Source organism: Talpa occidentalis, unplaced genomic scaffold, assembly GCF_014898055.3.
Source record: "Talpa occidentalis isolate TD23 unplaced genomic scaffold, MPIMG_talOcc4v2.1 talOcc4.17, whole genome shotgun sequence".
Classification (NCBI taxonomy): Eukaryota; Metazoa; Chordata; class Mammalia; order Eulipotyphla; family Talpidae; genus Talpa; species Talpa occidentalis.
In genome coordinates, this window is record NW_023601754.1 from 23,501,756 (window position 1) to 23,521,899 (window position 20,144).

The window sequence follows — 20,144 nt, forward strand, 5'->3', positions numbered from 1 at the left end:
GCCAAAAGCCAAAATAATAAAACCATAGAAGATGAATAGCTTCATGGGAGTGAAGGAGAAGATCATTGAATATAAATTCAAGATCATTGGCTATAAATTCAAGTGAGATGCCAAGATGTTGGAATCATTTACACATAAATGGAAAAGGCAGGAATTAAGACAGAGGTGGCACTGGAGAGAAAAATGAGCCAGGAGCTAAAATTTTTGAGAAACATGTGGAAGTGACTTTAAGGGGTAAATAAATTTGTAATAAATTGACAATGCAATGAGAAGTTGGAAGTGACATAATCCGGTGACAGGAAAGTAAAAGTTTTAAGTGTTTTAGGAATGTGAAGAGAGAAATATCTGGAAACAACAATGGGCATCACCTATATCATCTCCAGACTTTATTTTGAAAATATATACTAAATCTATCCTGTCCTCTATTTTTACTGTTAGCATCCTACTCTGTCTACCTTTATCTTTCTCTTGAATTCCTGCATTTGAGCTTCCTAATTGCTTTTTTTAATCCTTGATTTGCCAACATTTTATGTGTCTCTGATTCTGTGATTGTTTTAACCTGATGAGCTCACCAAGGAGAAAGGAAATGACTGATAAGAAAATGAAACTGAATCCCAGATTGCCACTACCTGATGCTAAATCAGAACTGAATGAGCTTCCTGTATTCATGTTTTGCTCTTTCTAGCTTTCTTTTTTCCAACTAAATAATGTTGAGACCTCTTGGTACTATGTCTAGAACAAAGATTTGACACCTAAATGTCTCTGCAGATATTGGGTGATTTCCTAATATTTGTTACCACTTGTTCTATATCAGTTGTTCTAGTGCTTAAGGCATGAACATCTCATTAAGCAAATTCATAACATATAAAGAATAAAATAATCTTATCATTTTCACAAAAGCAGAACCCATGACAAAACAAAATCATGGGTTCTGCATTTGTGAACCCAATCTGCATCATGATTTTGTTTTATCATGGGTTCTGCATTTGTGAAAATGATAAGATTATAAATATTCCAGAAATGCATCTTTTAGAATCAATAAGAAATATAAACAAAGATTAGACTACATGATTATCCATAGAAATATTGTTTACAATGGTTTTTAAAAAGTGTAAATAACCCGTGTTCAAAAATAGAATCGCCTTAGACCATTTTTAGAAATACAGTGGCTTGTCCTACTTATCAATTCAGTCAGGGACCTCTGGGAAGAGAGGCCCAAGTACTGGCATCTTTTTTTAAAGTTCCTCAAAAAAAAATAGTTCCTCCGGGCATTCTAATGTTCAGCTTGAAGTGAACTATCCTAGATTAATATACCCTGCCTTACCGCTTTATGTACCAGCATGTTGAGGGGATCACAAATTTACATCTCCAGCCTGGACTGCCATCCCTTCCAACTCCATTCTTATAATAAATCCAGCTGTTCTGGGCCTCTCTGGTGGCACAGGGGTTAAGATGCAACCTATGAAGCAATCTGCAGCCATTGCAGCACGAGTTCGATTCCCGGCTGGCCAGGGAGAAACCCACATTGTGTAACACACCTCTCCTGTCTTACCCGCTGCTCCCCTCAGCAGTGTACTTTGGTCCATCTGCCTGTTCTGCTCCCAGCTCTGTCTCTGGTGAATCCCCCCGCCCCCGCCGGTCCCGCATCTCTGGCCTATACCCCAATTCTTGTATAAAAATAAATAAATCTTTAAAAAAAAAATCCAGCTTTTCCTTGAATGTCTAATAAGCATCTCTAATTTCACCAGGACTTTTTTCATACTACCCATGTTTCCACCTAACTCTTCATTTTATCAGTTTAATGTTCAAAATATATCCACAATCCAACCATTTCTCTTGTAGCTTGGCCCATCTGCAATAGTTTCTCAACACAGGCACCAAAGTATCTCATTTAAAATGCAACTTAGTTTATGCCTCTTCTTTGCTGAAAACCCTATAATAACTTCTCAATCAGAGTTAAAGTCAAAGTTTTTATAATGAACTTAACTAGGTCTCCACAATCTTTCCAAATTCAGCTCCTTCCACCACCTTCCTAACTTGCTGTTACTCATCATACTCCTTGCTCTAAACCAGGCATATTTGCCCTTCGGCTTTTGCAGGTCCACTGCCTGGCCAGTTTTCTCAAATCTCATCACTACGTCTCTCACTTCCTTTAGATCTAAGTTCAAACGTCACCTTATTAATGAAATATTCCCCAAATACCTGAAATAAAAATAGAATCCAACCCCAAGTCTCCTTATCCTACTTTTTCTGCAGAGCACACAGGCCATTAAATATACATGTATTTGTTTGTTTGTTGCAGGGCGGGAAGGGACATAGTGCAGGTTTTCTGATCCAGCAGACCTGGTAAAGGAGGAGTCAGAGTCCTCAGTGATTTTGCAGGTTTTTATTGGGATTACCAGGAACAGGCAGGCAGGGGTGCTGGGGGGCCGGGAGGTTGGCAGTCCTCCCAGCCCCCAGCAAATCCGCACTCTCTCTGGGCTCTCTGGCGTTCTCTGCTTCTGCTTCTTTGCGTCTCTCTTGGCTTCTCTTCGGCTTCTCCTGCTTCTTTCTCAGCTTCTGCTTCGGCTTCTATTGGCATCCCTGTGATGCCGCCCTTAAAAGCACAGTCTTAGCCCAGGTGAATCCCATCTACCTATGCCCACACCCTATTCCAGGTGTCCACCATCAGGCATGCATTCAGGACCGCAAGGATCCATCATCTATCCTGATGGCGGGAGGGCAGAAAAGCCTGACATTTTTCCTTACCCTACATCTGTCTTCCCCACTAAGATGTAATGCTTTTATTTATGGCTGTACCCTAGCCTAGAAGAGTAGCTGGCACATAGCAGGTATATAATACATATTTGTTAAATGGGCGAATTAGTATATAGACATATTTTCTCCATTATTCTTTGCCCACACCAATGGTTAGATAGTTAAACTTATCTGAACAATTTTTCTCATTACTATACCACTGTAATGATATGTCAATTGAAACTTTATAATGTATTAATTGACATGGCAGGGTTTGACAATTTAGCAGTGGAGCTGTAGGCTGTACCCAAACAATCATATGCACTATGGGTTCAGGTATATAATTTATATACAAGTCTATATACACTGTATATATCCATGAACAATGTGGGGGTTAAGAGCTACTGACACCTGAGCAGTAGAAAATCCATCTATAACTTTGATTTCCTTCAAAACTTCACTACAAGTGTGCCTTGGTAGTGGCAGAGGATTGCTTTCAGGGCACCCTAATGATACCAAAGCCTGTGGATGCTCAAGGCCCTTATCCTTGGCCCCTATCCTTGGGTTCTGCATTCAGCATCCATGCTGGTTGAATTGTTGCATGCAGAACCTGAAGATAGAAAAACAACTGTGTATAAGTGGACACACATAATTCAAACCCACGTGGCTCAATGGTCAACGGTATACACATGCATGCACTCCTTATTACAACCATAATGCCCCATCACTGGACAATCTAGTTTAGGAACTACAAAGAATTTAGTGAGTATCCAGTGGTCCAAATCTCACACATTTTCTTCCCAGATTACTAACAATCATCTTCTGTGTGGTCTTAATATTACAGGGCAGGGAGAGGGGCAGCCCAGACCCTGCAAACCTGCCTATTCTAAAAGGGTTCTGCCATCCGCCGCATCAACACAAAAACATATGAGACTTTAATGGGAAGGAACTTTAATACAACTAGGAAACAATACAGGAAAGGCAAAGAATCTAGTTTCTAAATGAAGCACCCAAAGTTACCTGTCCCCTTTTGGGTAAAAGTCCATCCATATGGGATTGGCCCAGAGCAAGGCCCCAAAGCCTGCCACAAGTCTAAAGCATCGTCCAGTGCAGACCCACAGAAAAGGGTCAGAAACAACCAGACAAGCCTGGAAGGAAAAGAGCAAAATCAAAACCAAGATAAAAGCTGCCATTGTCACCTCCCGACGGGTCTCACCCACATCTGTGTCACCCAGTCCACGACCAAAAGTCAAGCGCAGTTTCTTCACGTGTCTCTAGGCTCCATGAGCCTCCTCCAGGTCTCCTTCTGGCACTCCATCCTGCTTCCTTCCTTCCTCAGTCTCCTCTGCAGCCTCTTCTCTCCCTGCTCAGCTTCACCCTCCCTTGGGTGGGGCAGGGAACCTGGAACCTCCCCCTTTCCTGGGGACCACCCTGTTATATTAATATCCTCATGACAAGAGGTATAAACACCTTCTTCTGTATGCCCTGAAAAATATTTTAACTGCATCACCAGCTCTGACATTCAAAACTACTTAGATAAAAGGCAGAAAGCAAAACTACTGTATGAGCTGTCTAAAGTAGTGATTAAACAATTCTGTATTCAGTTCCTTGTGAATAGTATGAATGGCCTTCAAAAACATTGCAGTTCACACACCCTCTCCTTATCCACCACCTTTCTACCTCAACCCCACAAAGTTACACAAGCACACCAAATTAAAAGAAAAGAATTAAACAACATAAGCCTGCCAGGAATTTGAAATCACTTTAACCTGGAGCTTGAAATCATTTGCCTAGTGAGAGCAGCCCTCAGATGCACTGTGACTCAGCATTTTATGGTGCCTAAGACATGCAATGAGATAAAGGTCTTGTTCCCTCATGAAAGGAACATTAGCTAAATATGGAGCTAAAATAAATGAGCAGCCTCAAAAACACAATCAGTGGTTGAAATGTTACAATGCTCACAGTGACACAGGCTTTACTCAGTGTGTGATGACATGGAGCAAAATATGTGTCAGTTGAAGCACACAGAACTGCTCTAAAATAACTTGTTCGCCTATGAAATTAGCAAATAACAATGCTCTTGACAATTAAAGCTCAGAAATGGAACAAAAGTTTTAAGTAAATGAAAACAAAACAAAAATATGAACTGTGGTGACTGATTAAGCCTTAGAGTTTGGAAGGGGACTTACCCAGCTACTCTTCACTAGAATACTAATAAGATAAAATGGAATCGAGTGAGGATTTTTTTCCTTTTGCAGAAATAAGGGGAAAAAATAAGTAAAGTCAAAATAGAAAAGTCTAGCTCCTTTTTGACTCCTTATGGTTAGAAAGAAAATAATAAACAATACTAAAGTTGCAATAAAGATAAATTTTCCATGTTTGGCAGGAGCTGATGGAGAAAGAACATAGTAGTTGGCAAGCAGGCAAATCTGGAGAGATATATCATGAAAAAGACAGAGGGATAGAGGAGGGAGGAAGTTAGCGAATCCCACTAGGGAAACCAGTAATTTTGATAAAGACAATCTGTTATTATAGATAATAGACAAATTATCAGATAAGAGATAACCTATAGGCAAATAGGCCCCCCAAAATGTTAATACTTGAATTTAGCTCCTATTCTAAGTACTCTACATGTATTAACTATTTTGATCTTCGTAAGGAGCCAATGATAAAAATACTATAAAGCCTCATTCTCCACGAGGAAACAGCCTCAGAAAAGCTGTAAATTCTCAAGATGACATTGTTAACAAGTGGCAGAACAAACCCACAAAATCCACCTCCACAATGACTTAATGCTGCCTCTTGTGAACATCTCAAAATGTGAAAAGGAAAGGGGAAACCGAAATTATTGAAGCTTTCACTGCATTCAAAACCAAACTGTGGGGCCCAGGAGAGTGAATTTCCAGTAAGGTACCTACAGCCTATTAATGGAGTTGACTGATTCCAAAATAACATTGGAGTGGTACACTCCAGCTGTCCACAAGCCAAGAGTAGTGGGAACTCAAATGAGGCACTAAGTAGTGTTGGCCAGATTGTGGCATCAAGGAACACTTCACTAAAGGAGCAGCATGTTGGATAGAATTTAAAGAGAATAATTAGGTGCAAGGAACTCATGACTTTACACCAAATTACTCCCCAGGGTTTCAGGATAAATTTCAACACCCACCCCTCCCCTCCCAAAAAAAAAAAAAAAAAAAAAAAAGTATCCTGAATGAGAGGCTTATGTCGGAGTCTTCACGACCAGTTCATGTTCCAAGGGATCAGAACACCTTATTTTTCTGTCTCCATAGGCAGAAAGTAGTACCACTTACTCTTTTGTAACACCCCCCTTCCCCACTCCAAGTGTCTGTAATCTCACAGCCCGTGGTAGGTGCACAGGCAAACATTTTCTGAGCCAAAACCCAAGTGAATCTACGTGCAAGGGGACTGCCTTTTACCAGCAAGACCTGATCTTGACTGTTTTAAACCGATCAAGTAAGACTTAACCACAGGCAACATGTGTGGACCTGTTTGCATCTGAAGGCCACAAACTGTGAAAGAAGAGGATACAACAGAAAAGAGAAATATGGACACGAATTAGGTGTAGATAGTGTGATTATGCCTTTAAAAGTCATGCTTACGCAAAAAACGGACAATTATAAACCAGAGACATCCTGCAGGGGAGGAGGAGGGAGAGGGATCAGAGGGAGGGAGGGAGGAGCACGGGGGACTGAGGTGATGGTGCACGGGTGCACTGGTGAAGGAAACTATGGGGACTACACCAGAGGGGGGAGGGGGAAGGCAAACATTGTTTGGAAATGAACAATGATGTAAAATATTTTAAAAAGTTACTATTTAAAAAAAAAAAAACTGTACTAGAACCTTGAACTTGTTCAGAGCCCAGATCTTAATTGCTCCCATCACTAAAATAAATAATAAACCTGTGACACAATAGATGTGTCAGCTAACACTACACCGGCAATCATGTTGCAACACAAATGCACCAAATCATTGTCATATGTCTTAAATGCTCGCAATGCAATATGTCAATTTAATCTTAATTAAAAAATAATAAAAAGTTGACATCGTAAAAAAAAAATAACAAATAAAAAGTCGCGTTTATGAATGAACTGGTTCTCTTAAAACACTGCAGGGGTACAGGGGGGATCGTTGAAACAAACTGTAAAAATGTAGCTAATTGTTTGATTTGGGGTTTGAAAACCCCCTAACAGAAACCACGACACGCACACAGCCACACCCCAGGAGCTGCATTTCATCCTCGGATCCCCAAGGACCAGCCCCCGGGGGCCCGACGGCGGCGCCCCCATTGTGAGAACAGGCTCGCGGCGTGGGCCTCGCACGGCCGCAGCCCGACTTCTCCCCCGGCCGAGTCCCAGCCGCTCGGGGGGCAGCCATCGCACGCAGCGCCCTCCAGGAAGGCCTTTCCGGGTCGGCGACCCCAGGCGGGCGCCCTCGGTGACCGCGTCAGAGCGCGCCCGCAGCCGGGGACCGGAGCGCGCACCCGGCAGCCGCCGTCCACACCTAGGACCCCCAACGGCCGCGACCGAGCGCTCGGGGGCGGGCCCGCGCAGCGACGTCACGGAGCGCCGTGCGCCGGGTCAAAGTTCAGCCCCGCCCCCGCTTCCCCCTTGCTGTCTGCCTGGGCCTGCGCTGCCGCCGACGCCGCTGTGGGCCCGACTCCGCTCAGTCAGCTCCGCCGCCTGCCTCCCCCAGCGCTGCCTGGCCGGCCGCCATGGCGAACGTGGCCGACACGAAGCTGTACGACATCCTCGGAGTTCCGCCCGGCGCCAGCGAGAACGAGCTGAAGAAGGTATCGGGGAGCGCGCCGCCCGGGCAGGGTGTGAGGGGCGCGGGCCTGCGCGGCCCGGCCGCCCGGCCTCCATGCGGGGCGGCCCACGAGCCGGCGCCGGCCGCGGCGGGCCCGGGCGGGGGACCCGCGGCGCCGGGAGCGGCCGGCGCGGGCAGAGTTCTCGGCCTCGGCTGACCTTGGGCCGCGGCCCCGCCCGCCGCAGATGCAGCAAGGAAAACCCACCCCTGCGCAAACACGACGAAAACGCTTCCTTCCGTCCGCCCCGGCGGGCTCCCGAGGCCGGGCGCCCGGGGGAGGCGGCGGCGAGCGCGGCCCTCCCCGCACGAGGTCACCACCCTGGGAAAACAGGTTGGACCACGGCGCCCAGCGCATCTCGGCCCCGGCAGGGACGTTGTCCAGGCCGCGGGCGGCGGAGCCGGGCCGGAGCGGGGAGGCCGCCCCCGCCGGCTGCCTCGGGGCTGTTGGGGCAGTTTCCTGGGAACCGCGACCACAGGAGCCGCCGCCTCCAGGCCTCCCTCCCCCCTCGGCCCAGGGCTGGCTGGGGCCTGTGTTTGGGTGCATTGTTAGGGAGGCAGGTAATCGAAATGTTCGGTGCCCGCTTCTGGAATGAACCGTGGGTCCCAGCCAAACACCTGAGTGTGCACCGACTAAAAATAAATAGCAGGCCTCCCGCTCATCGCCCTTTGCAATGTCGCGAATCGGCTCCGGATTTCAAAGCACTGGAGGCCTTTGATGAAGCCCCGCAGCAGCATCCTCCTCCCGGGGCTTAGAGTATCCGGATTTGGAAGCCGAGAAAAAGGAGGCTGCTCCTCGGGCTGTGGGACGGGTACAGTAGAGAGTGAGAGGGACTTCCTGCTACCTTACCGGAAATGCTGGTCTGTGTTATATAATTCATGTGTCTGAGTGGAGACTTCGGTAGTGTAGAGCCCACCCACTAGGTGTGCGCGACTTAACTAAAACTGAGTCACTCCCATTTATTTAGACCCCAATTATTCCACCATGTGAAAAGGAAACACTACCTTGGAGCTTCCCTTGGTTTTTCCCTGATGTTATAATTAGAGGAAAGGCAAGAGCCATCATGAGCAGGGATGCCTACCTTTAGTAGAGATGTGCAGTTGTGAAGCTCAGCAGTCGCTCTCTTGAGTTTATTGGGGTTTTCTTAGTGTGTTTAAAGATCATCAAAGACCTCTGACAAAAGTGAAAATATTTTTCTCCGTGTCAATGTTTCATTGTTTGTATATCCGACTTCAATATGACCTATTTTGAGCATAACTACAGGCTGCTTTGTTGTATAAAATTAGTGAGTGAATAGACAATATTTTTGTGCTCACGAATCTTTAAACCAATCTGTGTACATAATCTTTTTTTTTTATCCTTTGTTGAAGGCATACCGAAAGTTAGCCAAGGAATATCATCCTGATAAGAATCCGAATGCTGGAGACAAAGTAAGTTATTGGAGACTTTTCCCTTGAGGTTTTCTTTTAAAACTTAATTTGCCCTCCTTGAATAAAAGGAGCTGCAATCAGCAGCCACTTCAGCCAGGGAGGTGACCCACATGGCACAGCAGACCTTTCTTGTCTCACCCGCTGCTCCCCTCAGCATTATATTTCAGTCTGCCTGTTCTGCTCCCCACTCTGTCTCTGGTGAATTCATTTTTCTCTCTCCCCCTCTCCCCATCTCTCCCTCTCCTCTCTCACACACCCACACCCTACCTCTGGCCTATACTCCAGTTCTTCTGTGCATAAATAAATAAATCTTTTTTAAAAACATAACATGCAGGGCCTCCCCGGTGGCGCAGCGGTTGAGCGCTGGGTTGCGAAGCTGCCCGCGGCCTCTGCGGCACCGGTTCGATCCCCGGCTGCTCCCCGGCCACTGGAGGAGGGTCCCACATGGCGCGCAGACCTCTCCTGCCGCCCGCTGCTCCCCTCAGCAGTGTACTTCGGTCCTTCTGCCTACTCTGCTCTCTGCTCTGGTGAATTCTCTCACCCTCCCGCGCTTCTGACTGTACCCAGTGCTTGTATAAACAAAACAAATAAACAAATAAATAAATCATTAAAAAAAATATAACATGCAACCTCTGTTAGAATTAAGTGGATTCTAGAGTCTTGCAACCTCCATTAGAATTAAGTGGATTCTAGAGTCTTTTATCCATTCCTAACCTTTTATTTGAAAATTCAATTGTTTTCCTTTCTGTTTTTTCTTTATAGTTTAAAGAAATAAGCTTTGCATACGAAGTACTATCAAATCCCGAGAAGCGAGAATTATATGACAGATATGGAGAACAAGGTCTTCGGGAAGGCAGTGGTGGAGGTGGTGGCATGGATGACATTTTCTCTCACATTTTTGGTGGGGGATTGTTTGGCTTCATGGGCAATCAGAGTAGAAGTCGAAATGGCAGAAGAAGAGGAGAAGACATGATGCATCCACTCAAGTAAGTATTTTTTTTTTTTTCTTTAAGTATAGGGCCTTCCTGGTGGTGCAAGGTGTTAATTTGCAGACTAGGAAGCAATCCACAGCCACTGCAGCACGAGTTCCATCCCTAGCCAGGGAGGTGTGACCCACATGGTGCAGATGGCCTCTTCTGTCTCGCCTGCTGCTCCCCTTAGCAGTGTATTTCAGTCAATCTGCCTGTTCTGTTCCCCACTATCTCTGGTGAATCTTCCCACCGCCACCCCCCCACCTCTGGCCTGTACCGCAGTTCTTGTATGCATAATAAATCTTTTAAAAATATGTATTATTATTTTTTAAATAGTAATACTTTCATGGAAAAGGGATCCAAAAACATTCTGTCCTTTATTAGAAAGAAAAATCTGGGCCTCCCCGGTGGCGCAGCGGTTGAGCGCTGGGTTGCGAGGCTGCCCGCGGCCTCGGCGGCACCGGTTCGATCCCCGGCTGCTCCCCGGCCACCAGCGAGGGTCCCACATGGCGCGCAGACCTCTCCTGCTGCCCGCTGCTCCCCTCAGCAGTGTACTTCGGTCCTTCTGCCTGCTCTGCTTCCCGCTCTGGCTCTGGTGAATTCTCTCACCCTCCCGCGCTTCTGACTGTACCCAGTGCATGTATAAACAAAACAAACAAATAAATAAATAAATAAAAAAAACATGCCTCTATTAAAAAAAAAAAAAAAATTGAAAGAAAAATCTTACTGTAAGCCTTACTGTTCTCGTCGGTGACTAAAATCAGTTTGATAACCCAGATGTTTCTGTGTTGCTACAGATCTTAAACTATGATTGGTGTTTTTTAGTGAGTAGGAAGTTGGTTTTGTTACATAATTCTGAGGTTCCTTGTTACTTTACGATTTAAAATTTCAATTACGAAAATTCTTTTCTTTGAAATACTTAAATGTTCCAGGTTACTTTCTGTTTAAAACATAAAATGAGTGGCTGTCTGACTAGTTTGTTTACATGTTACAGTCACACATTACTTGATCCTCAGTGGTGAAATCTCCTAAATTGGTTTCCATGGAGCTTGCTGGCTTCAAGCCTGACATTAACCTGCCAGCATATGAATGGTGTCTGACCTTGATCTTAATCTGAGAACCCAGGAGCCCTCTATAATATGAAAGTAGCTATTGCACTTTGTAAAAAATCTGTGAGGTCTTTTATTCCATTAGCTTTATATAGTTTATACATTTGAGTCAATTCCAGGAAGTAAAGCATGATCTGTTACATTGTTTGTTTCATTCGGAAATTTGTTTGTATCTTAAAAGAATTTACTCAGAAATAAATTACAGTCTGGGTAACATTCCAAGAGGAATAATTATCTGGTGTGGATTAGTTCTTTCATGTTTTTCTTTGATACAGAAATGGTCTAAGAAATTAGATAAGAATTTGCTCTACCTTATTTCTTCGTATTCGCCTTAGAAATTTTTTTCATGCTATACAGTAAATGTACCTTTATTTCTGTTTTTTAAACATTATTTCAGATTTTCTTGTTACAATGTTTCATATTGAGTGATTATAGTATTATATTCCTTTTCATGATATGTATGTAATTGTTCATTTTTTCTATAGGATGTTGTCTGCTTTTTTTGTTTGTTTCTTTTGTTTTTGTTTGTTTTCTACAATAAGCAGTGCTTTATATACAGCTTTGTCTCTAGGCAGAGAGTGGCCAGGCAGGCATCAGTGTTTTGAGACTAATAGCAACTAAATTGCCTTACAGAGGAGGATTGTGCCAGTTGAGCTGCACTGGGTTCCTCTAGTGGAGCTCAACTCATATTTTTCCTTCATGGCCACATTGGTTGAAGTGGGGGTCTTTCTTGTCTGTTTGTGGTTTTGCATGGTAATAATAAATAAATATGTAAGGTAGGAAAGACCTACCTATTCCCTGTAGATGGTTTGGCTAAAGGTTTTTGTGAGGTATATAAAAGGCAAATGGAACCAAATGCTTTGTCTAAGGTTAAGCAGTAGATAAGCCATTATCTGGAAGTGTTGGTAATGTGTTGTCCATAAATGTTTCAATTATTTCTTTCTCTATTTTAAAGTAAATATTTACGATTAAAGGAGATTTAAAAATACAGTGAGGGGCCTCCCTGGTGGCACAGGGGTTAAAGTCTCAGCCTTATCAAACTATCACCAGACACTGGTGATAGAACAAGTTCAGACCTCTAAACTTGTTAGCTCACTTTAGTTCCCCGGCCAGGGAGCTGACCCACATGGCACAGCAGACCTCTCCTTGTCTCCCTGCTGCTCCCTGCAGCAGTGTATTTATTTCAGTACATCTGCCTGTTCTGCTCCCCACTCTGTCTCTGGTGAATCCTGTCATCCCCCCACACCTCTAGCTTACACCCCAGTTCTTGTATGCATAAATAAATGAACCTTTAAAAAAAAATACAATGAGAAGGGCAAAACCAAATCAAATTAAACTGGCACTGCTGTCAGATCCTAAATAAGTAGTATTTTTGAAACTTGATGTAGATATAGTTTGATGTTATGCGCTATGTGAGAAACACATGTTGGATTTTGTCAGTTGTATGTCTTTAAATGGCCTCTTTATTTAAGTCAACCTTCTTTCGGTCATAAACCCCTTTGAAAAATTGTTCAAATACCCAGTTTGCTTGTAATTCAGTGGGTTCTCTAAACTTGTTAGCTCGCTTTTAAAAACCTTTTCTTCTCACAGCAGATTAAGCCTTTCCTTTTTTTTTTTTTTTTTTAAGACATGCAGTGTAAGTTGCAGTCTTAAATCTTTATAAGTTGTCCTCAGGGGGAGCAGAGCCTTGTTGTGGAGAATGGACTCTAGATCCAGACTGCATATGTGATCTTGTATGAGGTCTGCTTAATCTATCTGCATCTTAGTTTTTTCTTGTAAAATAGGGATAATAATTTCGCCTCTTTCAGAGGGTTGGATTAGGTGGAAGGCTCCTACCCAAGGCTAAAAGGTGGTCATGGGTGGTTGAATTTGTTACCATCTCTATCAGAAAGTGGAGCACACCAAACTGCTAGCCTGATCCAGTAGGTTGTCTTTTGAGTGCCATATGTACTGTTCATAGCCCAAGTCTTTTTCCTGATTTAAACTACACAATCTTGTATTTAAGAGAATTTGACAAAATTTGATTAAACCATAGTCTTTTCTCCCCAGAGTATCTTTAGAAGATCTGTATAATGGCAAGACAACCAAACTACAACTTAGCAAGAATGTACTCTGTAGTGCCTGCAGTGGGTAAGTGGTGTTCTACTTTGCAGAATAAATTTCAGGTGTTCTTTTAGTGAGTGGTACATTGTCTATACCAAGTAAAAATTGTCCATGATTTAAAACTAATTCTTCAGAATGCAGTATTTTCTGATACCTCTGAAAATTAAATGCCAGTCATTGTGGAGTGAAGATAAAGATGAAAAGCACAGTTCTTGTTTTCATGGGCTTTTTGGAGTGGTCTGTAGGCAAAAATCTAATTTATACTTTTGCTTGCTTTAGCCAAGGTGGAAAATCTGGGGCTGTTCAGAAGTGTAGTGCTTGTCGGGGTCGAGGTGTACGCATCATGATCAGACAGCTGGCTCCAGGAATGGTACAACAGATGCAGTCTGTGTGTTCTGACTGTAATGGAGAAGGTATGCGTGCCAATGATTCTCTGCATTTACATTGGAATGAATTGGGAGGACAGAAAGTGGAGCGGCTTACAGTTTTTCTTTGGCTTGTATTTCATCTTATTAAAGAAAAGATAATAAAGAATGCCGAAAGGCATAAGAACTCATAGGCAGTAAATTTGATAAAGATGGAGACTGCAAATTGTTTGGTTTTTTGATAAGTAGAAGAATTTTGTTATAAACGTGTGGATTTTCAAGGCTAGATATTGGAATTGAAGTTCTTTTCATAGATGTGTTTTAGGTTTTGTGGCCAAAATGGTTTATGAAAAACTACTCACCTACCTACTTAGCACTTTTATAACCACAATGTATAAACAAATGGCTGTGACTCTTCCAATTAAATATTGCTTAAAAAGCAAGGGCACACCCCATTTAGCCTGTGGGCCTTAGTTTGCCAATACTCAATACTGTCCCATACTCTTTTTTTTGCAACAATTGAAATGTTCTGTATATGTAATACTTGTATGGTAAGGCTCTAGCCATTTGTGGTTATTGAGTACTTAAATGTGGTTAAGGTGACTTAGGAGCTAAAATGTTTAATTTTAATTTGCTTAAAATGAAACAGCAACTACTTGAATAGTGTCTACTATACTAAACAGAACAGTTCTAAAGCATCCCTTACCATTTTGCTCTGGAAATGATGGGACAATTTGGAGAAGCTGCATGTTCTCTTCTTGCATTCTACCTTACTACGGTTGCTGACAATCAATGCTTACCAAGAAATTAAAATCGAATGAAGTCTTTTCTTGTGTGCCAGGAACCTGGTGTTTCAGAGAACATACTTTGCAGAAGCAGTGTTCTAGGAACAGTCCCTGAAGTCGTTATTTATACATGTCATCTGAGCATTGAAGTGTACTAATAGTCAGCTATTAGAAATCAATGCTAGTCTTTCCAACACACTATGTGTAACTCCAGTTTTACTATACCACCAGTCAAATGTTTCACAGGTATACATAGAAAAGAAGCTATTGGCCTAAACATGGAACAGAGGGTACTTGGTGCTGGCTAAAACTCTGCCATCTCCAATAGATTTTTGGAAATGCTCAGTGATAGCACTCAAAACAAAGGTTTATAATAGGACACTTAGGCAGGGTTTACTTTATGAAATAAAATCCTTTACCAATGAAATCAGGTAATAAGTAGTAAAGATTATTTAAATTTTTATTTAGATTATCTCTGCCCATTGTGAATTTACATGAAACTAAGACTGAAACAACAAATGAATATATGAAATGAATATAGAAACTCTAGTAGCTCATCCCTATTTTTTTGATCCTCTGGCTTTGTTTTAGCTTTAGGAAGTAGAGTCAGGTCCCAAGAAAGTATAAGATAGATTATACTCTGAAATGGAAGGGACTAGGTAGCTGGGTCCTTCAGGTAACCTGGAGTAAAGTCATGATTTTGTTATTAAGAATGATAGTTTAAGCAAAACTTTTAAGTAGCAATTAAAAGAAATTCAAAAAATGTATTTAATGATTAAAGCATTATCCTGACATGTTACTTAAGAATGCAGTATAGTACTCTTGCTGGAGTTTGAATGATCTCTCTTTACAGGCGAGGTAATTAATGAAAAAGATCGCTGTAAAAAATGTGAAGGAAAGAAGGTGATTAAAGAAGTCAAGATTCTTGAAGTCCATGTAGACAAAGGGATGAAACATGGACAGAGAATTACTTTCACTGGGGAGGCAGACCAGGCCCCGGGAGTGGAACCAGGAGACATTGTTCTTTTGCTACAAGAGAAAGAACATGAGGTAATTTCCATTTTGTTTGTTAAGAAGTGGATCTTATGAGCAAGATACAGTTTAGATCTCTGAGTTTTCTAGAGCAATACTAAACATAGATGATGTTTTTTAAGTAATCGAGCTGAGTTTATAAGAACTGACTTGTGTAGTATACCAACCAGGCAGGTGCAGTCAGAAGCACTATAGTAGTCAGTTTCAGTTCCAGGTCAGCTGTTGACTAGCACTATAATCTTAGTAATCCTTAAGTAATATGTGTTTACCCTAATACCATCTGGCATTCAATCAGATGATTCAAGGCAGCTTATTTTTCACTGTCAAACTCCTTTGATGGGTGGTGAGGGGATAGAGCTATAGTCCTCAGTGCTGCTCTGCTGATTTGTTTTGCATATTGGGTATCCAGGAGAACTTTTCAATGATCTAGATTAGAAGATAGGAGAAAGGGAATGCCACCACATGATTCCAGAAAAGCAGGGTCACAAGTCAGCTTATTCCATTTTTTCTAAGTTAGGGTCTCTAAGTCCCCTTTTAAAAGGATAGAAAGAAGCTATATGAAGTCATTTTATTTCCAGAGCTTTTCTTTGTCCAGCTGTCCCTGATGAATAAGGCAGGTTAAAACCAAGGCCACATCCATGATAGCCTCTTGGAATTTTTTGAATAAGTGTTTCCATTATGGTTGAGAGGCAGCTTTTAAACTCATTCCTCTTAGATGAGCTACATGTGATTTTCTCCACATACCGTATGAAACCGCACTCAGGTAGTTTTAGCCTGGAAATGAGAACATGGAGCACATTCTTCTACCACCACAGACTTTTCCACCAACTAGCATGGCAGAGTTGCGATGCTCACTGACAGCTGCTCCTGCCTAGGAGCCGCTCCTTGACAGAGTTTTTAACATAAAAGCACAAAGCAACCTGCCAAAGGTGGCCCTGGGGGAGATCACACGTTCCTTCATAGGCTCCAGCTCCATCTTGCCCTGCCTGAAAGTCTGTATCAGGCGTCAACTACCTGTTTACTTTAAAATTTTCTCCTATTTGATGGTGGTTTCTACAAATAAAGTATTTTTTTTTAATTAAGAATCCAGTAGAGATTAACAAAGCCTTATTGAGTTTATTTATTGAGGGAATTAGACTCATTCCATCACTAGGTTATGCTTTCCTACACTAGCCTTTCTTAGGGTATAGTAGTCAGACTTAACTTAGCAAAGCTATAGATTACTGAATCTCATGGACCGTTGGATATTGCCAAGCTTGTAAATGGCAAGGGTCTCCTAGATCAGAGTAATTTTTAGAAATCTGCCTTAGGGTCTTGTTGGTTGAAATATTTGTAATTCCTTCACAAGATTTTCTATTAACTGACATTTTAGTCACTTCCTCATTTGTTCAATTTTGCCTTCACTGCATAAAACTATAGACAGCAGGTAATTGAGATGTTTATTGTCTACTTGAGTATTGTAAGATAACATATGGGTGTTTTCATTGATATATGTGTAATAGTGGGGGAGGGTAGTACAGAAATTTAAAAAATGGTTCTACTTTTGGAGGAGAGTAGACATGTTTTTGGTAACATGATTTTTTTTTTTTTTTTTTTTTTTTTTGCCCTAAATCAGTGTTACTATGTAAATTAGGAATATTTTAGATCTCTGTTTTAGAAATAGAGATCATTGCAGTTGGAGACAAGGGAATTCTTATTCCCATTTACCAGCTTTGGCCTCCCTGGACTTGACTTTGATTACTAAAAAAATGACAGTCCTCTCTTAGAACAACATTGTAGATTCAAATGAGATAATGAGTAGCTTCTTTACCTCCTAAGGGCTGTAGGAAGACATTTGAAGTCTATGACCTTAAAATTATTGGCAGCAGACTGCAACAGGTAGTTGAGGCTGCTGATCTAGACTACTGGTCAAGATGTAGTGGCTTAGGGAAAGATTTCCTCTTTTCTTTAAAATGAGCCTGCCAACCTTATTCATTAGAAAAGAAACTATTGTATTGAAAAAATCTAGGTGTCCTTTTACTGCTGATAATTTTGTTTTTCATCTTAAAAACTACAGGTATTTATAAACTCTTAACAAGGGAAAATTAAATCCAGCATGTGTAAAGTTGGATGTGGTTTTTTTTATACATTGAAAGCTCAGAGATATTCTCTGCTTATTGAATATTTTTTGCATTACCTAAACCATAAGCATCTGGTATAATTAAATAATCTGACTGCAGCATTGCTATTTGATTACAACTCTTGTAAGCAAGTTTTGAATTTTGGGTGAAATAAAACTTGTTTGTACATGTGTAAAGCATGAAATTCCTTCTCTTTATGCTGAGTTTCTTGTGCTGAACCAGGACCTCCCTTTCTCCTGTTAGTATCTAGGACCATGTTTGGGGAACACGCCAAGGTGAACCTATTCTGTGGAATCCCGCTGGACCTTACACACCTTTTTGTTCAGAGGCAGGGTCAGGAAATGCACCATAATTGCAGCATATACCTGGTTCTACTTTTGGAACCTCTGTTGTGCCTTAAGAGCTATTGTTTTCCTAGTTATAGTACTTTCCTTGTAGAAGTTTCTAGCCGATTACGTGAGAAAAGCTAAGTTTCCTTGTATAGATTTAAGGAAAGAGGGAGGGTGGCAGCTTGCTTTTGTAGTGAATAGTAGAATTACGGTTTTATAATTGGTTCACAGAGCACAGCACTTTGGTATGGCTTCATAATTTAAAAAAGTTTCTGTGTGCTTTATTTGTAGGTGTTTCAGAGAGATGGGAATGATTTGCACATGACATATAAGATAGGACTTGTTGAGGCTCTGTGTGGATTTCAGTTCACATTTAAACACCTTGATGGACGTCAGATTGTGGTGAAATACCCCCCTGGCAAAGTCATTGAACCAGGTAAATCTTGATGTCTGATACAGGATTCTTTGCATTCTTACGGAATTCATAAGTGATTTTCAGTAGAATAGTATTTAACACCTTCCTCTTTGGGTGAAGTTTTTAATTGTTTCCTCTTTCTAAAATAATAGGATGTGTTCGAGTAGTTCGAGCTGAAGGAATGCCACAGTATCGTAATCCCTTTGAAAAAGGTGATCTTTACATAAAATTTGATGTGCAGTTTCCTGAAAACAACTGGATCAACCCAGATAAACTTTCTGTAAGTGTTCTCCAAATTTAAGCAATAGATGGTATAAGGTTTAATAAAAGTTGTGTTTCTGTGGCACCTTCCATTTGTTTTTGGTGCTTCAATGAGATCAGTTTTAGTTTTTAAGGCAAGGGTTGCAGGTGTTACCATTTATGAGCCAAGCAGGGAATAACAGTAAAACAGACTATTGATATGGTGATGGGAAGTCTGGGACTCCCTACAGAACAGATCCCTCACCATTTGAGTGCAGGCCCCAGCCTAGCATTCCTGGTTGTTACATGCAGGAAAGCGTATCTGGTATGAACTTTTCCAATGTTTAAATGTTGGCAACTAATTCTGTTTTTTTGCTTTCTAAGCAATACATTTGTTGCATAAAATACAACCTACAAGTTTGACCCATAGGGTATCAGTTTGTGATCTCTAAAGTGCAAAAAGTACATTGGATTGTATTGAAAGGACATTTGATGAAAATACCTGACCACTGAAATTTTTGTTTCAATGAAGGAACTAGAAGATCTTCTACCATCTAGACCAGAAGTTCCTAACATAATCGGAGAAACAGAGGAGGTAGAGCTTCAGGAATTTGATAGCACTCGGGGCTCAGGAGGAGGTCAGAGACGTGAAGCATATAATGATAGCTCTGATGAAGAAAGCAGCAGCCATCACGGACCAGGAGTGCAATGTGCCCATCAGTAAACTGCAAACAAATTGCACAGGTGGATTTTCCTTCCACATTTGCCTGATTTGTTTTCAGCAATCCAGCTGGAGTGTCTGGTCAATTGAGATGAACTGATGGACATATGTTGGTCTATGTGTAACTTCTAAAATTGGTATAGTATCTACAGAGTGTATAATTTAAACTAACCACAAAGCTTTACATCTTCATTTCGACTGTTCTGTAGCAGAATAAAGCACTTGAAAGGAAACAAGACTCCCTTTCACACATGGGTTATAAGTTTCAGTCCTGATATCTGTGCTTGATTTTTATCAGTTTTGTGTAGATTTTATGTTTCATATTTTAAATTCAAATCCCACATTGTAAAGTTTGTGTACAATTTGTCCTGAAGCTTTGTGTTTGGCTGCACCTGCATAAGCTGCTACAAATAGAATAAAGAATTTCATAGCCTGTATCTATCATTTAGATGCATGGAAAAATGGGCTTTGCACACAATGGGTTTGGAGCTGACTGGGAACAGTGGGAAAAATAACATCAGCTGTGGTTGTAAAGTTCTGGGGTTTTTTTTCCACCCATTTTCTCCATTTTTTCTTTTCTTTTCTTTTTTTTTTTTTTTTTTTTTTTTTTACCATCTTGTGAAAGGTTTCTGAAACTCAGTAATAAAAAGCTGTTGGTGTAATTATTAGTGGTGTCACATTTTTAGAACATATTTTGAACTGGAGAATGTTATCGTTAATTCTGGTTCTTTCAAACAGCCCTTAAAAACCCATTGACCTGAAGTTTATGCCTCAGGCACATGCCCGTTTTGTAATTTTGAAAGGCAAAAGAAAGTTTGATATGTTGGTAGAAACAGGCTTTATTGACTTTAATTGATGCTTTTTGTATAGTCAAGGACATCTGAGTTATGTAACTCATAAGTTAGGTTTTCAACATTGAGATTGGTCTGTTTCCCCACCACCACCCCACACCCTTTTTAAAAA

The 20,144-nt window shown here is 41.5% G+C and overlaps 1 protein-coding gene across 1 annotated transcript; it reads left to right on the forward strand.

The window, feature by feature from the left end:
• The first annotated feature begins 7,379 nt into the window (after window positions 1–7,379).
• Window positions 7,380–19,843, forward strand: DNAJA2 (DnaJ heat shock protein family (Hsp40) member A2). Its single transcript, XM_037516327.1, has 9 exons — window positions 7,380–7,546; window positions 8,932–8,991; window positions 9,754–9,977; window positions 13,121–13,201; window positions 13,454–13,587; window positions 15,178–15,374; window positions 18,097–18,241; window positions 18,373–18,500; window positions 18,993–19,843. Exons 1-9 carry the CDS (start codon window positions 7,469–7,471, stop codon window positions 19,182–19,184), a joined length of 1,239 nt encoding a protein of 412 aa, XP_037372224.1. The 5' UTR covers window positions 7,380–7,468; the 3' UTR covers window positions 19,185–19,843.
• The last annotated feature ends 301 nt before the right edge of the window (window positions 19,844–20,144 follow it).

What these genes read in the sequence shown, in the direction of transcription:
- DNAJA2 (XM_037516327.1), top strand. Translation starts at nt 7,469, where the DNA reads ATGGCGAACGTGGCCGACACGAAGCTGTACGACATCCTCGGAGTTCCG. An exon ending in ATCCGAATGCTGGAGACAAA is followed by an intron (nt 8,992 to 9,753) that starts GTAAGTTATTGG and finishes TTTTCTTTATAG; the next exon opens with TTTAAAGAAATAAGCTTTGC. An exon ending in GACATGATGCATCCACTCAA is followed by an intron (nt 9,978 to 13,120) that starts GTAAGTATTTTT and finishes TTTTCTCCCCAG; the next exon opens with AGTATCTTTAGAAGATCTGT.